The sequence below is a fragment of the Suncus etruscus genome, chromosome 13 (assembly GCF_024139225.1).
Source record: "Suncus etruscus isolate mSunEtr1 chromosome 13, mSunEtr1.pri.cur, whole genome shotgun sequence".
NCBI lineage: Eukaryota > Metazoa > Chordata > Mammalia > Eulipotyphla > Soricidae > Suncus > Suncus etruscus.
This window is the reverse complement of record NC_064860.1, coordinates 43,950,818-43,967,906: the sequence shown is the minus strand read 5'-3', so window position 1 is coordinate 43,967,906 and position 17,089 is coordinate 43,950,818. Positions and strand designations below refer to the sequence as shown.

At 46.6% G+C, this 17,089-nt stretch overlaps 1 protein-coding gene across 1 annotated transcript in view; it reads left to right on the top strand.

Annotated features, from left to right (window-relative positions):
• EVA1C (eva-1 homolog C) overlaps positions 1 to 17,089 on the top strand; it is a 71,657-nt gene that overhangs the window by 31,872 nt on the left and 22,696 nt on the right. The window contains exons 2-3 of the mRNA XM_049785781.1: positions 3,661 to 3,857; positions 7,662 to 7,785. Coding sequence (XP_049641738.1) covers positions 3,661 to 3,857; positions 7,662 to 7,785 — 321 coding nt within the window. The remainder of the gene's footprint in view (positions 1 to 3,660; positions 3,858 to 7,661; positions 7,786 to 17,089) is intronic.

Genomic DNA, 17,089 nt, shown 5'->3' with positions numbered 1-17,089 from the left:
AAAGCAAAGAGTGACTTTACTTTAGATGATATTAAACTAAAGGAAGCAAGAGAACAGACAATGTCTAGTGGAAACGAACCCTTAAGATCTGGCCACTATAGTGGGTCAGGGGGGAAATGGGCTGAAATGGCCCAATGGACAGTGCTAGAGGAATATTGATCTTTAGATGGATATGATGTGATAGCATTGTATCCCTAAACACTCTTGGAGCTGGAAAGAGTACTTCAGCAGGTAGGGCACTTATCTTGTAAGTGGTCCACCTGGGTTCAATCCCTGGAACCATATATGGATCCTTGAACCATGCTTGGAGCAATATCCTGAGCACAGAGCCAGAAGCAAGCCCTGAACACAGCCAGCTGTGGCCCAAAGACCAAAACAGTTAGATTGCACTCTTATAAACCAGTATTTCTACAATTGAAAAGGTAAGGTTTCTCCTTGCCATTTTGAACCTCAGGGCTCTGAGTCACATTCCTCTCAATACCTATGGACATAGCATACTTTACCTTTTTCTTTTTTCTTTGAGGGGGTACTCAAAAAGCAGTACTCAGGAGGCTCCACAAGCTTTTCTCAACCAACCAGGCCTGGAGTTCATAGCAAATTCTTGAGGATATGGTGTTACTTAGAGTCTTGAGTGGTACCAAAGATCCTGGACCACTCTGAACCACTCTGGTGGTGCTCCAGAGCTTCAAAGCCACACCAAGGATACTTTGAAGACCATGTGTTGCCAGAGATCAAACCTGAATTGAATGCATGCCAGGCATATACCCATACCCTAAACAAAATACTGTATGTTGTATCCTGGTCCCTTCCTGAAGCAAAGATTGTATTGAATCTATAGCCTCTTCCTGAGAATTTTCTTGACACCTTTATGACATCAGCATGGAATTATTTGTGGGAGGGGTTCCCCGTCCACATCACAGTTTAAAAGGGCCTGGCAGATTCCATATAATCCTTCTTCCCCCACACATCACTCTCAGAATGTGAATTGGGACCTTGGGCCTCTGCATGGCATATGTGTGTGTTTTGGTGGAAATGATCCAGTTGGGTGGACTGGGATCAGAAAACCTGGTAAATGGAATGAAGAAAGGGTTGATCCAAAGACAGTAAAAGTGTCTGTCCCGGGCCCGGAGAGATAGCACAGCGGCATTTGCCTTGCAAGCAGCCGATCCAGGACCAAAGGTGGTTGGTTCAAATCCCGGTGTCCCATATAGTCCCCTGTGCCTGCCAGGAGCTATTTCTGAGCAGACAGCCAGGAGTAACCCCTGAGCACTGCTGGGTGTGGCCCAAAAACCAAAAAAAAAAAAAGTGTCTGTCCCATCCCACTCATGTGTAAGGAAATGGGATGGGTTATGCCTCCCTTATTCTTCAGGCCCATTCCTCCAAGGTCTTATCATCCCCACCATCTTGGTTGAGCAATGATACCTGGTCAAGACATAAACATGGGCCAGACGGTGGCGCTAAAGGTAAAGTGCCTGCCTTGCCTGCACTAGCCTTGGACGGACCGAGGTTCGATCCCCCGGTGTCCCATATGGTCCCCCAAGCCAGGAGCAACTTCTGAGCACATAGCCAGGAGTAACCCCTGAGCATTACCGGGTGTGGCCCAAAAACAAACAAACAAAAAAAATGGGATAAAAATTAGAGACATACCTCTCTACTTTGGGGCCGGGCAGTGGCGCTGGAGGTAAGGTGCCTGCCTTGCCTGCGCTAGCCTAGGATGGACCGCGGTTCGATCCCCCGGCGTCCCATATGGTCCCCCAAGAAGCCAGGAGCAACTTCTGAGCGCATAGCCAGGAGTAACCCCTGAGCGTCACAGGGTGTGGCCCAAAAACCAAAAAAAAAAAAAAAAAAAAAAAAAAAAAAAAAACATGGGCCAGAGTCACACTCTCAGAACAGATTTACTACTTCAGTCAGATGGTGTTCCAGCCTGGAGATGGACAGAAATGTTTTGATGATGCATCTGAACTAATCCAAGTATGGGGTACTAGTCTAGGAGACTTCAGGGGAGTGGGCAAGGAGCAACATCTGGTGACCCTGTAGTCCTTGGTATGTCTCATGATAGGGTACTAACTCTCCCCAAAAGGGGCAGGATTATCTGACCCTGGTATCAATCAGTATTTCCTGTGTGTCCTACAGGAAGACCCTGAGCCATGGTCAGTGGCCTACTGAGGTCTCTGCCCAACTTCTGGGTGCCTGGTGAAGAGATGTGGTTCTGACTCTATGGCTTCAGATTTCACTTCATTGAGTGATGGTAACTCAGGAGAGTGGATTTATCCATTCACTACTGGGTGACTTAATGATTTTCATAGGGAAACGATCTGTGCCAGTGTGTGCTCCTAGCTTATGTCTTCGTAACATTTTGGATGGTTAAATGTGACTACACTGCAACTTCTGGGGAGCAGTGGGGGGACTGGTGTCATATGCTGATGATAGGGCTCTGGAAGGGTTCTGAACACTGACCGAGAATAGTTCAAGTCCTGCCCATCTGTGTGGGAATCAGGGCTCTCTGGAAGTGCCTCCTCCTCCTCCTCCTCCTCCTCCTCTCAGAGGCACAGAGCTGCCAAATGTCTCCCACACACCTCACCAGAAAGTCCCTGGCTCCTCTCCCAGTGGCCTCACTATTGACCTCCTGAGGTGTGAGAAGGAGGAAAGGAATTTGTGGTCAGATGAACCTTCCTGCTTTCTGAGAAACAGAACAGGTTGCCCACCCACACCTGCCGGCCCTTTCTCTCAGCTCTTTTGTACCCAGTTCCCTGACATCTCCCCTCCATCTGCTGAGGCCAGGATGGGGAGCCTCAATTCATATCCATGACAGAGGTAACGTATTCATTCATTTGGGGCTTGGAAACCACAGAAGCTCCTTCTCTTCCCATTGCTGAGGTGACAAATGTGAAATAGGGATGTAGAGAGGGCCATGCCATCTCTCTATGTGTGTCCTGGCCTTGTCCAGCTCCTATAGCTGCTGCCATCTTGGCTCTAGTTGGTTTGTAGTCCCTCACTTCCGGCAACTCTGTCTTCTCTCTTTTCTTCCTCCAGAACACTGGTCAACTAAGATTCAGAGCCCATCCACTGCAGGAGGTCCTCTTCTAAACTAATTTCATCTGTAGAGAACACCTTTTCATATAAAGACATATTTTGAGGTTCCCAATGGATGAGCATTGTCTGACACATCTCCATTGTGCCCACTGTGTACCCTTTGCCCTCACTTCAGTTCAGGGTTTTGAATGCGGCCTTGTTGTTTACTCCAGGGCAGAGGCAGGCCAAGGAAAGTTTCCCAATAATTAAAGGGAACCCTGCTTCTCCTCAGGGCATCCAGAAAACCCAGGTCTTCATAAGGACAAGGCATCTCCTTGCCCCGGGGACACCTTTTATGGATCTTCAATAAACTTGTGGACTCCTAGCCCACCTCTCGTCCTTAAAGGGAAAAACACTCTAAGCATCCTCTTAGAACTAAGATTCCAGCCCAGACAGATAAATTGGCCTGTAAACCTTCAGCTCCCCAAATCTGGATCTCATTGGGTATCTTCATTTAAGCTAAGCAAGAACTCATTTCTTCCTGTCTGACCAGCCCCTGGCCCATGGGAGCTAAAGTCCTGGGGCTCCACAGTCTCTGAAGGTGTGTGAGTTCCGGGGCCTCTTATAACCCGGCTGAATATTTTCCAGGTTACCTAACCAAACTTCTGCAAAATCACACCGCCTACGCCTGTGACGGCGACCACTTGAACCTCCAGTGCCCTCGGCATTCTACGATAAGTGTTCAATCGGCATTTTATGGGCAAGATTACCAAACCTGTAGTGCCCAGAAGCCTGCCTCCCAGAGGGAAGACGGCTTAACCTGCGTGGCACCCACCACATTGCAGGTATTGTCTCTCCCTGATATTAGCTGGAGGTGTGTGTGTGTGTGTGTGTGTGTGTGTGTGTGTGTGTGTGTATCACGAATACAAGTGATAGCAATGATGGAGTTCAGCAAACTGGAGCCATCACAGCTCCCACATATACAAGTTATCCATCTCGCAGGTGAGCTGTTATTAGTTTCTTCAAGGACTCCTTTCCCACTCACAATGCCATCATTATTTCAGGAGTGCTCCCTTTCATCAATCCCTGCTAACTAAGGGTGCCTTGTTCTATTAGGGGCCACCCTAAAAGTCAACCCAAGCTAGTTTGAGGTATTATCTCCATCTGCTTCCTGGAATACTTAAGCAAGGAGGGAAACCATAGCTAATCATCTTCATTTTCTTTGTATGTTTTCCCATTGTACAAATTGTATTAATCTCATTTGAAGCTCATTAGCCTCTGCCAAGTCAACCTTGTACAGGATAGAAGATAGGAATTGGGGCTGTGGTGCCCCAAGAAAGAGTTGGTAAAGAGGGAGATCAAAATTACTAGGGAAAGAATTGGTAGATGGGGAGGTCACAATTTCCATGATGAGTAGAGGTTACTGCTAGCTTTCAGTTTTCCAAGTAACTTGCAATTTATTGTACTTTGATAAGTGTAATTCCTTGACCCAGAGAAAGAGATGATCTAGTGATACACACACATATATATATCTACATATATATGCTACTATACATACATACATATGTATGTATATGCTCATTTCCAGGTCTGTATGGTGTATAGTATATGGTATATATAGTATATATATGGTATAGTATATGGTGTATAGTATATATAGTATATGAAAATGCCAAGGGTCACTTTAAAAGGCAGATGTACCCTAACTCTATTCCCCTCTGAATAATTCAATAATAAAATAAAGCTGAATTCAGAGTGATGTAAGGGCTGGGGCTTAGGTGAAAAACTTGACTCAGCGGGACTCAGGTAGAAAGGGAATTGCTTGGCTTTAATTGCTTTTAATCTTCCCATCCCCAGTCCCAGGAAAAATAAAACCAACTGGCAAAAGATACTTTCCCATTTCTCCCTGCAGTAACTACTTCTGTTCTACTTTTGCTATATCTGGGGAATCACATGCTTAGTGAACTCACCTGTGATTGACCACTCACTTGGGCCCCGGAAAAATGTTTCAATGGATTCCCTGCACATGTGCACCACACCCTGAGGAGATACACAGTCTTTCTTCCTGAGGCTCAGCAGTGCCCTACAATCTTCCTTTTGAAAAGATGCCATTTCAGGAGCCATGCCTTTGGGGGAGTGTGTCTTTCTCTTTACTTACCCCACTGGCCTGTACACCTTTGGTGGCACTGGGCTGTCTGCTGCCCACCCTAGACAAGAGAATCGGGGTGCAAAGTGAACATAAGGATTCCTGACACCCCCTGGCATTCCAGAGCCTGGGTCCCCACCCCCACTCCAGCTTTGGTGCCAGAGCCGCTGCCAGGAGCCCTGGGCGAAGAGGCCATTCACCAAAGCCAACTGACAAGTTAGCATTTGTGAACACGAATCTGATGATGTTCCATGGTTGGTTTGCCAGAAACTTCTCCCCCGTGCCGCTCTTTCATCCAGATATCAAGAGTTTTTGCTTTATGCCTTTTAACACGTTGCATTTGGGAGCTCAGAGGAGGCTATTCCTGGGGCAAGGTTGTTTCCCCTGGAGAGATTGCTGTCTGAACAGGAGCCACTCATGGGATCTAGCCCAACACTGATAGGAAGGGAATACCCATCCCTGCACCTCTCAGGGGACAGACAATACAGCTTGGATGACAGCCCTAAATAGGATGTAAAGTTCTCCAAGGATGAGACCTTATGTCATGGTCCTGATCCAAGAAAATTAGCATTGTCATTTGGGCTTGGGGAAAGGTTCCTAGTTACCTCTTTTATCCCTGTGAACCAGTGTGAGTTCATTTAGAAGTTTAGTCGAACAGTCATAAAAACTGTTTCCTGGGATTTTTTTCCCTATTTAATTTTATTTGTTGTGCTTGGTTTTCTTCTTTTGAAAAGTGCAGGATGTCTGTGTTGTGTTGGGGTTCAGGAAGGACTTGTTGTTCCCTTTGAGTGATGGGTACTATATCTTTCTGGATAGCTACAGGTAAGATGGACTGGGAACTGGCAGAGAAAATTTATCCCCAAAGGAATGAACTATCTATAAAAAAAACAAAGCAGGGGAGAGAGATAGACATAGACAGAGAGACTTGAAGGTCAGCTTCTAAATCCATGAAAGATATTGGAACTTGGATGGTGGGTGTAGCAGGTTAACCTCTATTCTCTAACCCCTAAAGAAATGCAGTCTTATAAGCCAATGTGATCTTCATTAATAGTCAAGGACTGGAGAGATATTACATGGATAAAGATACTTGCCTTGCATCCCATTGACTAGGGTTCAAATTCTCAGTCCCACATATGGTCCCCAACACCTGCAGGGGTCAGTTTTGAGCACAGAGCCATGAGTTGCTCCTAGCACCACTAAATGTGATTCCCACAAAAAAAAAAAAAAAAAAAGAGAAATACTAACCAATAAATAAAATTACATTCAATTGTAATGGATCTCATTGTGACTCTTACAAACATGTAAGATGTACCAGTTGCCTCTTACAGATATGTGCTGGGGCCAGTAGAATCCCCAGGCACATAAAAGTAGATCTGTTCTAGTGCCAGTCATAGCCAATCTGTAAAGTCAATCTATAAAGTCAAACCAGTCTAGTCAATCACCAAGAGGCAAAAGCCCTACTGAGGAAATCACAGGGTTACCTGGTGTGTCTTTGCTGTGACAAATCAAATGTCCATGTTTCATGAAATGTGAAGCTTTTTATTATATTATATTATTATAATAAGTAAATGCAGACTCAGTGAGTGCCTTGGGATGAGAAAATTGGTCCAGTTAGTTCAAGCTGGGAAGGGGTGCCCTGCCTCAGTTGGAGAGAGTGGGAACTTAATGTAGAATTTTGATTACTTGTCTAGTCTGGGTGAGGTACCTTAAACTACCCCCTAATGCCTATTTCTTGTGCTTTAGCTGGGTCATTTTGTTGTTGCTGTTTTGTTTTGTTTTGGGCCACACCTGATGTGCTCAGGGGTTACTCCTGGCTCTGCACTAAAAAATTACTCCTGGCAGGTCAGCTGTGCTATCTCTCTGGCCCTTTTAGCTGGGTCATTTTAAAGGTTCAGACACTGTAACTCTAATCCCTGAGCTTTATAACCCTGTTCAGTTTTAAAGCCAGGGGATCCCTACCTGAAAACGCACCTCCATGCCCTTTCTAACCCATCCCTTCTTCTCTGAGGGGCTCTGATTTTGCTCAGGACCCTCCAAAGTGATAATCAAACTGTCCTCTCCCCCAATTTTTTTTTTTTTTTTTGGTGAAAGCTGAAATCTACCCTTTGGGCTCGAATGATAGTACGGAGGGTAGCAGCTTGCCTTGAATGCAGCTGACACTGGTTCAATCCCAGCATCCCATATGGTCCCTTGAACCCCATTAGGGGTCAGTTATGAGCACAGAGCCAGGAATAGTCCTTAAGCACAGTTGGGCACAGCTCCCAAATAGAAACAGATCAGCAGTGGGGACAGAGAAGCAGTGTGGAGCTTGTGTATCTGCAGGATCCTGGCATCTTCCCATAACTGTGCTCTCATTTTAGTCATGGCTCAGCCAGTGCTTAGGTGCAGTTTGGGATCCCAGGTGCCCAGGGTCCCTCTCTTTCCAGGCTCCCCAGCAGCAGGTGTGGGGCTTGCAGCACTGTGCATGGTTTTCAAGCCTGTACTTTTTCTGCCCTCATTTTAGAAGGTGCTGGACGAATGCCAGAACCATCGGGCCTGCCACCTCCTGGTCAATAGCCGTGTTTTTGGACCTGACTTTTGTCCAGGAAGCAGTAAATACCTCCTGGTCTCCTTTAAATGCCAACCTAGTAAGTAACTTCCGGGGCAGGGGAGGCAGCATGTTTGGGCTGTGGGCTCCCCACCCCACCCCACCCCCGTTTCCTTGCACACCCTGGGGAACAATTTCTGCCAGCAGGCATGGGTCCAACTTTGAAATTCTGAGCAATAGGAATGTTGGAGCCCCACCCTACCCACACCTAGCATTGCTGGGGGGCCCCCTGGAGTCACATCCGGCAATACTGGGGAAGCCAATGTAATGCCCAGGATTGAACTCTGTCCTTGGCATGATCTAGACTTGTGCTGTGTCACTCGAATTATCCATCTAACCCCAGTCCCCAACCTTCTTCTTGTGTCTAGGTGTATGTATTACCATGTGATTCCTACAGCATCCTCTACTTGTATAAATTTTAATTAATAAATTTTTCATTGACTCACCGTGAGATACAACAAAGTTGTTCATGATTGAGTCTCAAAAATGTTCCAATACTCATCCCTTAAGCAGTATACATTTCCCATCACCAATTTCCCTAGCTTCCCTCCCTCCCTGCCTCTGCGTCTCTATTTTATTTTAATTCTGTGCTATTATTTGGGTTTGGGCTGTATCTGGTTGAAGACAGGACTTGAGTTCACAACAACCTGTCTCTGGTTTCTTCTGTAACTGTTCTGATGTGTTGATGGGACCTGAGTTCTCTCAGTGAAGGTCAGATTTGTACTGGGCATCAGGGAGGCCTAGTACGTAGATCTGGGGAAGAGTGGGCACTTGTGTTGCCTGCACCTGGGGAGGCAGTGGCCCAGGTTTGAATCCCTGTCACCATGGGTGGTTCCGAGAATACCACCAGGAGTCATTCTTGAGAACTGCACCGAGAATAGCCCCTGAATACCACTGGGTGTACCTCCTACCAAAAACAAAACTCCAAGGCCCCAAGATAGGTATGGGATGAAGGGGCAGGAGATAGAGTACAATGGGGAAGGCACTTGCTTAGCATGTGGCCAACTCAGCTTCAATTCCCTGGCTTCCCATATGGTCCCTCTGAGCACTACCAGGAGTGATTCCTGAATGCAGAGCCAGGAGTAACACTGAGTACTGCCAGATGTGGCCCCAAAACAAACAAACAAAAAGGTGAGGGGAATAAAGCCTCTTCTTGTCTTGCATCCAGTTGACTCCTAGTTGGATAATACATATGGTTCTCTGAGCCCAACCAAGAGTGATCCCTGAGCATAGAGCTATGAATAAGCCCTGAATGTCTCTGAGGATGACCCAAACAACCCCCAAACTCTCTCCCAATCCCCCTAAGTAACCATATCCAACAGCTGGAGGGACCTTGGGGTTCATGGTAATTCTCTACACATGAATGCAGGATTCTAAGCAGCTTCCTTCGAGCGACTCTGGGTTCTGGCATCTCCACCAATACTGGGTCTCACCTGGGATCTGAGGTTTCTTGGAAGTGAAAAAAATGCTGAGAATTGCAGGGTGTGGCCTCTCAGCAGGGGGCCACCCTTTGGGAGCACCTGCTAGCTCGTTGGAGCAGGTGGGCCAGGTGTGGGAAAGTGGGTCGCAACTGCAAGCATCTTTGGGGGTACCAGAAAACCCCCTCTGTGTGGGCTAACAGACAGGGCAGCCGTTGACTGCAGCTGCTCTGTGGCTGGGGCCGTAAACCAGGTGCCTTATCAAAGTAGAGCTCTAGGCTGTGAAGTCCAAGGTCAAAGTGCCAGCAGAGGGGCCGGGCGGTGGCGCTGGAGGTAAGGTGCCTGCCTTACCTGCGCTAGCCTAGGAGACGGACCGCGGTTCGATCCCCCGGCGTCCCATATGGTCCCCCAAGCCAGGAGCGACTTCTGAGCGCATAGCCAGGAGTAACCCCTGAGCGTTACCGGGTGTGGCCCAAAAACAAAAAAAAAAAAAAACAAAAAACAAAAAACAAAGTGCCAGCAGACTTGATGTCTGTCTATCAGCTTTGAGTGCACCTGGGGAAAGGAGGCAGGGAGTTCTGGGGTTGGGGATCTTTGTTTCTCTGTGTGCTGCTGGTAGTTTTGGCAGCATCACATGGCCAAGGCCCCATCTCCCAAGCCTGGCTCACACAGCATGTCAAGGCCTTCAAGATCTGGGAGAGGAACTTATTATAGGTCCAAAATGCCCTGAGCCTCCCTACCGTGACATTTTCATGTGGAAAGAGGGAGCCTCCTACATGCACTGAAATCCATGTCAGGGTGAAGTCCTGCTGCTGCTTTCTCTGCACCCAGTTATCCTCTTTTCATTTATTTATTTATTTATTTATTTATTTATTTATTTATTTATTTATTTATTTTTGCTTTTGGGGCCACACCTGGTGATACTTAGAGATTACTCCTGGCTGTGTGCTCAGAAATTGCTCCTGGCTTGGGGGACCATATGGAACACTGGGGGATCCAACCACGTTCTGTCCTAGATTAGTGTATGCAAGGCAGGCGCCTTACCACTTGCATTACTGCTCCTGCCCCTACACCTTGTCATCTTTTGTGGCTCTTTTTCTCCCTGATATGAGGTTGTCCAAATTCAGACACCCAGGGGAGCCAGGAATAGCCATGGTGGCCCCAGATCTGCCTAGATGCAGTGAAACCTGCACCCTGAGCCTGTTTCTACCTAGGAGCTAGCAAATGCTATAGATTAGAGCCTCTGGGTTTGCATCTGGAGAGCTGTTTTCAAGACACTGACCTAGAACCTTCCATCTTCTCGCTCCACCTCACCAGAACGCAACATGCTGTATTTCCTCCCCACGTCTCATATTGTGTGGGAATTTCAGTTCTTAAGAGTCTTGTTCTTTGATTTTGGGGTAACAATCCAGCAGTGTCCAGGGATTATGCTTGGCTCTGCGCACAGAAATCACTCTTAGCAGGCTCAGGAGACCATATAGGATGCCACAGTTCAAACCCCAGTCAGTCCGTGCAAGGCAAACGCCCTCTCTGCTGTACTCCAGTCCCAAGTCCTGACGAACCTTTGAATGGATCCTATTGGGTGTCCTAGATTTAGCTCTGTACATTCGCTGGGCAGCATCTGTGGGATCTTGAATAGCACAAGGCAAACCTATTCGACACTAAAGATGACAACACATGCTTTGCTTTAAAGCTCTTGGAAAGAATTGAATAAATGGGACAATATATAAAATGCTCTGCAGAAGGGCTGGAAAAACAGTACAGCGAGTAGAGCACTAGCTTAGTATGAAACCAACCTGGACTTGATCCCTGGCACCTAGCCCTGCCAAGAGCATCACTGGATGTATTTCCCCCAAATAAAAGCATAAACAGACAAAAATGCCCCTTTCAGAAACTGCCTCGTAGAACATAGGGGATTACTGCTATTACAATAGGCAGATCATGGGGCCGGGCGGTGGCGCTGGAGGTAAGGTGCCTGCCTTACCTGCGCTAGCCTAGGACGGACCGCGGTTCGATCCCCCGGCGTCCCATATGGTCCCCCAAGCCAGGAGCGACTTCTGAGCGCATAGCCAGGAGTAACCCCTGAGCATCACCGGGTGTGGCCCAAAAACCAAAAAAAAAAAAAAAAAAAAACAATAGGCAGATCAAAGATTTTCTTGCTTTGATTGTGGCAAATGTCTGCAAAGATGAAGAGGTTAGTGTGATGGACCAGGGTGTGTTCTGCCCTCAGAAGGGGGTGCAGTGCCAGGTGGGTGCTTTGTCTCCAGCACTCCAAAAAAAATCATAAACATAATCGGGTCTCTGTTGGTTATGCTGATATGGCCTCACCGACGGCTGTGAGTGACTTTGGTGCTACCAGACATTCATGGCCACCTGCAATGCATTGTTGGCTGTGTCTTAGTGTGGGTAAGGGTGCTAGTCTTTGCTATTAAAGCAGAGCCCTGCCCCCCTTTCAGCCCTTTCCCTCCCTGCCATAAATACACAGGAGGCAGCTGAGCTGAAAGGTACTCACCCTTTTCTCAGTCTAAGTTCAGAGAGACTTACCATTGAAATGTCACATCCAGGTGCCCTGAGCATTTTTCTCAGAGAACCAATACTTCACAAGGTGCCAAGGAGCCCACTGACCCCCAGCCTAGGAGGTGACACTGACGATCCCCTCACAGCCAAAAGCTGCTTTGCTCAGAACCTGAAGTACAGTGGGTAGGGCACTTGCCTTGCAGGCAGCCAGATTCAATCCTTGGTATCTCCTATGGACCCTGAGAACCCCTAGGAATGATACCTGGGTGCAGAGCCTGGAGTAAGGCCTGAGCACTTCTGGGTGTGGCCCCAAAGGATAAATCAGAAGTTTCCAGCTCTCTGAGATAGGACACTGATGTCTCCCTACCTTCACTAGTCCCCCTTTCTGGCAAATACTTCTAATTTTTAGCATGTTTCTAGTCTGAGGTCTTCAGTGGATCTCCCTGAACCCACTGCTCAACCCTAAGGCAATATTTTAGGGAGGAATGCTAGTATTTTGGGGAGCTCACAAGGTGTGTTCAGGGATCCAGGGGGTCACACACCAGGGACTCTCAGCTAGCTGGGCTTGTGGTTCAGTGTAGGGGCCTTGAATGTAGTGCTATGCGGGCCCACAAAAGTCAGAATTCACCTAGACCACCCCAGCTGTGCCTGAGACCCCTAGGATTGCACATGGCAGTGCCTGGGGGTGTGGTCTTCAAACTGTTCCTGGTGATGCCCAAGAAACCCTGTGCTGTCGGAGATCAAACTGAAATTGGCCATTTGCCAAGCAAGCACCTTTTCCTCTGTGCCAGCTCCTTGGACCCTGCACATTGGAAGATGCTCCTGGAGGGTTCCCCCCTTACAGGAAGGCCACAACCTGTAGTTCTCATCTTGGCCCTCACTTCCAGGAAACCTCTGAGCCCAGATGAGGCCTAATATTGGCGGAGATGCCAGAACCAGGGCCTCTCACAGGAAGCTACTTGGAATCCTGCATCCACATGTGGGAATTACCTTGAATCCCCAAGTTCCTTCCAGTTGTTGGATCTGGTTAGCTGGATGCTGGTACTTGGCACTGATCCATCACTCTTAAAAAAGACCAGTGTGACCATGAGTCACCCCAAGAATTGAAACCTTTGATGCTGATTGAACTCAAGTCCATTTTTATTTGCAAACAGTGGCCAAGCTCTTTGCTGGCTCTCAGCCTACAGGATTCTCTGAAGAGCCAGTGAGAGAGGAAGGGCATAGGGAGGCATGTTGGCTGGATCCTAACATGTCCTGTGGATGGACCCTCCTGTGCATGTGCCATGGGGCACTGTGTACATTAGGACCCATATTGTTCGGCACCATTTCTGAATCTCAAATGTTTTACGTACCCTGTGTCTGAGCCAGGGCTCTAGAAACTAAGATTTCTGGTTTCCTTCCTGCTCGAACAGTCCATCCTGCTGCTTCCTCTGAACAGAAGGTGGCACTGACCTTTGAAAATGATTGTCCTTCCTGGGGTGACTCTGGGGCTTGTTGAAAGATGAAAGGAAGTCCTCTCTGATCATCCCTGAGTTTCTCTAATTAATTTCTCATGCCTGCTGGGAAGGCCTCAGGTGGGGACTCCCTCATGATGCAGTCAGGAAAAGATTTTTTTTCCTTCTGATTCAACACAATGCACATGTTAGAAAAGATGTTGGAATTTATATGCACCCTTCCCTCCCTTAGCCCCCTTTCCTTCCTTCTTCCTGTATTCTCTTCTCTTCTCTTCCTCTCCTCTCCTCTCCTCTCTTCTTTTCTCTTATTCTCTCCTTATCTCCTCTTCTCTTCTCTCTCTTCTCTTCTCTTCTCTTCTCTTCTCTTCTCTTCTCTTCTCTTCTCTTCTCTTCTCTTCTCTTCTCTTCTCTTCTTACCTTATCTCCTATTCCCTCCCTTTCTTTCTTCTTCCTCTCCCCTCCCTTCCCCTCCTCTCCTCTTCCCTCCCCTCCCCTCCCCTCCCCTCCCCTCCTCTCCTCTCCTCTCCCCTCCTCTCCTCTCCTCTCCACTCCTCTCCTCTCCTATCTTCTTTTTTCTTATCCTCTCCGCATCTCCTCTTCTTCTCTTCTCTTCCCTCTTCTTACCTTCTCTCCTAGTCCCTCCCTTTCTTTTCTTTGTCATCCCCTTTCTTTTCTTCATATCTTTTCCACTTCCCTTCTCTTTCCTTTCCTCCTCTTCCCTTCCCTTTCTCTCCTTTCTCCTTCCTTTTTTTCCCTCTTTTCTTGGAATCTTTATTCAGGCAATGTGAGTTACAGCACTGTTAATGATGAGTTCATGTGTATGCCATTTGAACCCCACACCCACCATCCAAGCACCCACTTCCTTCCACTAAGGTCCCAGAAGCTCCTTCCATTCTACTTACCCCCCTCAAACTCAGTTCAGTGGCCTTTGGCCATTCATTGCTCCTTTAACTGTGCATCTTTAAATCTTACCCATGAAAGAGAACATTCTATAACTGTCACTCTCCTTTATTAATTTTTGGAGGGGCTATATCTAGTGGCTTACTCTTTTTTGGGGAGGTCATATCCAGTGGCGCTCAGGGGTTATTCCTGGCTCTGTGCTCAGAAATCGCTCCTGGCAGGCACAGGGGAACCATATAGGATGCCAGGATTTGAACCACCGTCCATCCTGGAAAGGCTGAGTGCAAAGCAAACACCCTTCTGCTGTGCTATCTCTCTGGCCCCAAGTGGCTTACTCTTGATTTTATACCCAGGTTATCATTCCTAGCAGGCTTCAGGGACCACATGAAGTAATAAGGATCAAACTCCAGTCAAACAAGACAAGTGCCTCACCCTATCTCTGGCCTCTGTGCCTTTCCCTCTGACTAACTTCACTCAGTAAGATACCTGCTAATTCCATCCATGTCACTGCAAATTGCATGATTTTTCCCTTTCTTGCATTCTACACAATGTTCTATTATTATATTCTATTATTACTATTATTATATTCTACAGAAAATTATATTATGTGTATAGTTCATACCTACTTGTTCCTTTCTCCATTATTGGGCATTTGGATGTTTTCTGTGTTTTGGTTATTGTACTAAGTGCCATAGTGAACGTAAGTGTACATATATCTTTTCAAAGTAGTGTTTTTGTGTTTGAGGAATAGATGCCAAGATGTGGTATTGCTGGATCAAATGAGAGTTTAATTCTTACTTTTTTGAGAAAGCTCCATATTGTTTTCCATAGAAGATGAACCAGATAATATTTCCACAAATACTAGATGAAATTCCTTTCTTACCACAGTCCTGCCAACAATGATGACTTTCTTTTTTTTTTTTTTTTTTTTTTGTGGTTTTTGGGTCACACCCGGCAGTGCTCAGGGGTTACTCCTGGCTTCATGCTCAGAAATTGCTCCTGGCAGGCACGGGGGACCATATGGGACGCCGGGATTCGAACCGATGACCTTCTGCATGAAAGGCAAATGCCTTACCTCCATGCTATCTCTCCGGCCCCTGATGACTTTCTTACTCTATGTTCTTTTTTTTTTAACTCTGTAAATAAAGTGAATTTTTATTACTTTACTTAAACATTGAGTTTCACAGCATTATTCCTAATACAGTTTTTTTTTAGCATTCAATGTTTCAACACCAATTCTACCACCAGTATAACATCTCCTCTACCATTGTCCTTAGTTTCTCAAACCATCCCCCAAGTCTGCTCCCTTGGTAGGCATCAAGTAATTTACTTAAGGCCAGAACAATAGTACAGTGAGTAGAGCATTTGCCTTGCATGCAGCCCACCCAGGTTCAATCCCTGGCATCCCATAGTCCCCATATGTACCACCAGAGCATTGCCAGATGTTGCCCTCCTAAAGTTTTTTTTATATTGGTTGTTACAACTAAATGGATAATAGAATTATCTAAAAAATGCTTCAGTAGAAGAAAATTTGTAAAAATTATTCTAACAATGGGATCATTAAGTTCTTGTTATTTTTGTTTGTTTGTTTTGTTTTGTTTTTTGGGTTACTCCTGGCTCTGTGCTCAGAAATCACTCCTGGCAGACTCAGGGACCATATAGGATGCCGGGATTCGAACCACTGTCTGTCCTGGATTGGCTATGTGCCAGATAGCCCTGCCACTGTACTATCTCTCCTGCCCAGGATCATACAATCCTTGTCTGAGGACTTATGGAGCTGTTTGTTGCTAGTTGAGCCTTCTTAGGTGTTATTTTCTGTTTATTTTCTGAGCTTAAACTTAAAAACTTATAACTGAAGCTTAAACTTATTTTTAAAAGGTGCTTCCATGTACCTTTCCTATCTAATTTGCTGTGCTTCTACTGGGCTTCAGTATGTGGCCGCAAACTCCAGGAGCTTCAGCATCTGTAGAACTGGGTTGATGTTAACTCAACATTCTTCGATGTTGCTTGTGCTGTTGATTTCCTGATCTGTTCATGGTCCTTCGGTTACATTTTGGAAAATTGAGATATCTCAATATCTCAAAAGATTGAGATATCTCTAGAAACTCAACTCAGCTTGTATTTCTTCAGTAAGAAAGAGGAAACAAATAGGAGTGAAGGGGAGAAGAGGAGGCCTAGGAAAGGGAGGTGCTGGCCTTCCCCTTCATGAGTTTCTCTTGCAGGTGGCACAAATAGCCTGCCAGGTCCATGGCTTTAGCTCTGCTGTCCACACCTGGCTCGTATTGCTTTGGCAAAAAGCATCTCCATTTGTGGGCTAGATGTCTGCTCATGATATTTCTAAAATGTGCAGGATGGGGAGCCAACCCTTATCCTCTGTCTTTTTCCTACGAGTTTATTTTAGTTTATTTTTATGGGGCCTCCCAAGCAGTGCTTAGAAAAAATATAGCACCCGGGCCGGGCGGTGGCACTAAAGGTAAGGTGCCTGCCTTGCCTGCGCTAGTCTTGGACGGACCTCGGTTCGATCCCCCGGTGTCCCATATGGTCCCCCAAGCCAGGAGCAACTTCTGAGCACATAGCCAGGAGTAACCCCTGAGCGTTACTGGGTGTGGCCCCCCCCCCAAAAAAAAACCAAAAAAGAAATACATAGCACCCAGCTAGCAATTCTTTTTTTTTTTTTTTTTTTGATTTTTGGGTCACACCCGGCAGTGCTCAGGGGTTATTCCTGGCTCCAGGCTCAGAAATTGCTCCTGGCAGGCACGGGGGACCATATAGGGAGCCAGGATTCGAACTGATGACCTCCTGCATGAAAGGCAAACATCTTACCTCCATGCTATCTTTCCGGCCCCAGCAATTCTTAATAACAGGCCAAACGTTCAGTACAAGGGTCTAAGAATGTGGTGATGCTCTGGGTTTTCCTGGGACACATTTGATGGTGGAGTGGCCTCCAGAACCACACCCAGTGATATACAGGCACTTACAGGGTTGCATCTGTAGATAGTCTGGAAATCATGAGGAGCTGAGGATTAAAATAGGGTCATCCATATGCAAGACATGT